Source organism: Mesitornis unicolor, unplaced genomic scaffold, assembly GCF_000695765.1.
Source record: "Mesitornis unicolor isolate BGI_N332 unplaced genomic scaffold, ASM69576v1 scaffold29099, whole genome shotgun sequence".
NCBI lineage: Eukaryota > Metazoa > Chordata > Aves > Mesitornithiformes > Mesitornithidae > Mesitornis > Mesitornis unicolor.
The window spans coordinates 1-3,674 of record NW_010205673.1 but is presented as its reverse complement, the minus strand read 5'-3'; the positions used below and the strand labels follow the sequence as shown (position 1 = coordinate 3,674).

Genomic DNA, 3,674 nt, shown 5'->3' with positions numbered 1-3,674 from the left:
GGACCTGCTGAGATGCATCCCAGAGTCCTGAGGGAATTTGCTGTTCATCCACCCTGTATGAGACAACCTATTCCATAGACAATTTGTCTGTCTCCAGGGAAAAGATGTATGCAAGCAAGGAACAAAATCAATGCTAACAACAAATATTTTAGAATCATTTAAAGTGTCCAACCTCGATTTTTAACTGAAAACCAGTTCAGGTCAAATTCTTTCTCAAATTGAACCTGAACCTATACTATTATTCATAAGATGCACTGAAATCCAGCTGAAGTGCTTAAAAGACAGTTAAAGTGAACTGAGTAATTCCTAAATGAAACTCATTCAAAGGAGTATTAGATTGATTTCCTGGAGAGAGTGCTCTGAGTGTGTCCTCAAAGAAATTCAGCCAGAATTTTCCTATTAAGCTTTAGCAATGAAGAAATTATATAAAAGTCATATAAACAGAACCAAAGAATTTTCAAAAAAAACCACCTTTGAATGCACACTAACATTACACGCATTTACATCCTTAGTGAGACAAATAAGAAGATATTTCAATTATTTTTGTAAGCAGGCATAAATATAATGGTGTAAGAAACAGTGATTTGTGGAGTCACAAATTTTTAAAGAAGTTAATACTAAAATCCTACATCTACAAAACTGTAAATGCTACTGTCTACAAATTATCAATTTGTCAGAAATTACCTGAAGTTTCTCAAACTCCTCTTGCTAGTTGGTAGTCTCGCAAGGGAAGTGAAAATTTCTTCTAGTATTAACTGCCTATGTTTTTCATACCTGGAGAACACCTATTTAACAGTTACAGGATTGTTAAAAAAATATTTGTTACTTAAATTATCGCTTGGTAAATAGATTTTTAAAAAATATATAAATATATACTTTACATGACATTTAAATTATATTTAACACCTATCATGTTATTAATGCATTGCTTCATTTTTTCAAAGTAAGCATTTCTTTATAAAATACATGAAAACATTTTCAAATATAGATTTTTTTAAAATCTTCAAAGAGCGTAAATGTGTAATAGCTCTTAAAAATACAGTATGTTTTTAAAATTTCTGCCAATGGTACAATACACTGTATAAGAAAGTCAAACAGTGCTAAGGTTTCAGACTCCAGTATACAGCAAAACTCTATGGTAACAAATTAACATAAATACATGTATGGTTTTAGAGCACATTTGAGAAACCAGTTTTACTTCATATCCTAAGCTTTAACTTTTATAAATACCAGAGTATATCATTCTTACAAAGATGGAAAACTTCCACTTGAACAAGCACATCTGTGTTGTACTGCAGTTTTTCTGAAATAATATTTTATCTGCCCCATCAATTTTTCACATAGCTACCTCTTCTGAGGAAAAGGACTTACTCTATTATATAGAAGTATCCTACTAGTTCTATAGCTTATTCCATTGCATAAATTCAAATATTAACAAAGAAAATAAGGAAAACCACATCGTTAATATTTCTTAAGACAAGAAAGCACAGGTAAGAGGAACGGGTTTGTGTTTACACTTCAAACAACATAACCAAAATTAAGTAAATTCCTTGGCTCAGGTAGGCTATTTCTTCCTATAGAGTACTCTGCAAATAGGAGGAGCTCAGGTAGATTTAATACTGTTCCTAGATTAGGATACCAAACTGTAAAAACATGCAAGAATAAAATTAGTTCTAAACTGCAATTCTCTACCAGCAAAAATACAGCCTATGTAAATACCCTAATAACTCTCAGAAGTACATGAACATGAAACTATAAATTAAAAATTACTTACTGCAGTCACTAATTTGATGGCACATAACTGTAGTTCACTGACATTTTCTACAAAGAAAGGTGTTATTCCCATAGATGATACCTATCAATGGAAAGAAGTTATTGTAAGTATATTTCACTAACAAACTAATATTTATGCAGTTTCACAAGTAGGTTATTCATTCAGCAGGTAAGGTATTCAACAACATGTATTACTTCATATTATTTGCAAATAAAGTTATTAAAGGATATTTGAATACAATCAGGTTAAACTTTTCTTAAGCATGCAATAAAAGCCATTAAGATTTGAACATTAAATGCCTTTCTGCAGATTACATAATACACAACAAACTAGTCACTGATGTTAATAATTGAAAAGATTGTACTTATTTCATATTTCATGTCATTGAGACAATCATACTTTACAGTCTCTCTGGGAAAAGAAAAGCAAACATTCTCAGACAGAAATTCTTCTGATAAAACTTACCTGAAGAATAGTTGTATCAGTAAGAAGCTGTATCTCTAGCAACTCTGACAAACTGCTGACAATGTCACAAACTTTGTTATACAACATCACTATAACTCTTTGCTTGTGGGTGGAACACTTGGCACGTTTTGCTTTTGAACTTAAAACACCAACTAGAAAATAAAAAATATTTTTATTATTTTTTTCAGTGTTTCACATCAAATATTAGAAAGATTATCATCTTCCTCAAAAAATGTCCCCAAAACAACTCCATGACTACAGATTTGTAAATGCAATTGCTTACAGAAGAAAAACTATTAGAATCAACTGGAAACCAAAAATTACATATTTTCATAATTGCCCTGAATTCTGGATCCAAACCGTTCTTGAATTTGGACACCCACATCTGAAGGTATGTATATGACAACTGAACACCAAATGCAATTTAGCATACTAACCACCATGAGGATCCACTCTATACACAGGATCATACTGAGGATAGAGAGTGTTCTGCAAATGAAATTTTGTGTATTGAATAACTCTTTCTATTATGTCCTCAATATATACAGCTTTAGGCATATTTGGTGATGTCATAATATTGATAGCAGTAAGACAAGCATCAGCAGATTTTGTCACTCTCTCCATAATAAGATCTCTCCATAATCTCTCCTCATCTTCAGTGTCATTGTTCTGTAACAGGCAATAAAAAAACAAGACAGTGTGAATAAGAAGGAAAATGTTTATCCTTACCAAGTAAAAGATAACATTATTTTAATATACTTACATACACACACATACAAAATGTTGTATTTTCTTTATGATACAAAAATAGTTTGTTTTAGAAATCAACTGATGTTTGTTTTACTAGCAACAGGTTTCTAACCCTGTTACAAGTCTTCAGTATTTCACTGTATTCTTCTATGTATCATCAGGAAGCACTATGAAGGAAGACTGCCACATTCTCTAGGTTTTTTTACAGTGGCCTATGCATATCAGTTGCTACTTTGAGCAGTCTAATTTTTGCCACTAGAGGGAATTCTTCCACAAAAAGACTGTTAAGTCACACAAAATTCATGAGAATACAACTTTCTCCATTAACAGACTGAATCATCTATTATCAATGGGTTTAAAACATGTCTTACCAATTATGACCATTTAGATTTAACACAGGGTATAGAATCTCTGTATTTCTGTGTTTCTACAAGCTATAAAAACAAACTTATATGAGATTAATTATGACCACCTAGCACTACTGAAATATTGTAATAATGTTATTAATTAAAATCAGGTGGAACTTCTCTGGTACAGAGAAAATTAATCTTTCCTGCCTGTATAACAACACAGTTGAACACTATTGGTTTTCCTTGTAAAAATAAGGGGTTGAAGAAACCATATCAACCTTTTCCCTTTAGGGTAAGAGAATCTAAAAATATCACAGTGCATTATATATATATAA

General features: G+C 31.4%; 1 protein-coding gene across 1 annotated transcript; it reads right to left on the bottom strand.

The window, feature by feature from the left end:
• Nucleotides 1-684: 684 nt before the first annotated feature.
• Nucleotides 685-2,908, bottom strand: LOC104534980 (nipped-B-like protein; the record flags this gene model as incomplete). The annotated part of the gene is made up of 4 exons (XM_010191494.1): nt 685-785; nt 1,775-1,855; nt 2,240-2,391; nt 2,677-2,908. Coding segments are annotated over 4 exons (566 nt in total), but the record flags the coding sequence as incomplete, so codon positions are not given.
• Between the last annotated feature and the right edge of the window lie 766 nt (nt 2,909-3,674).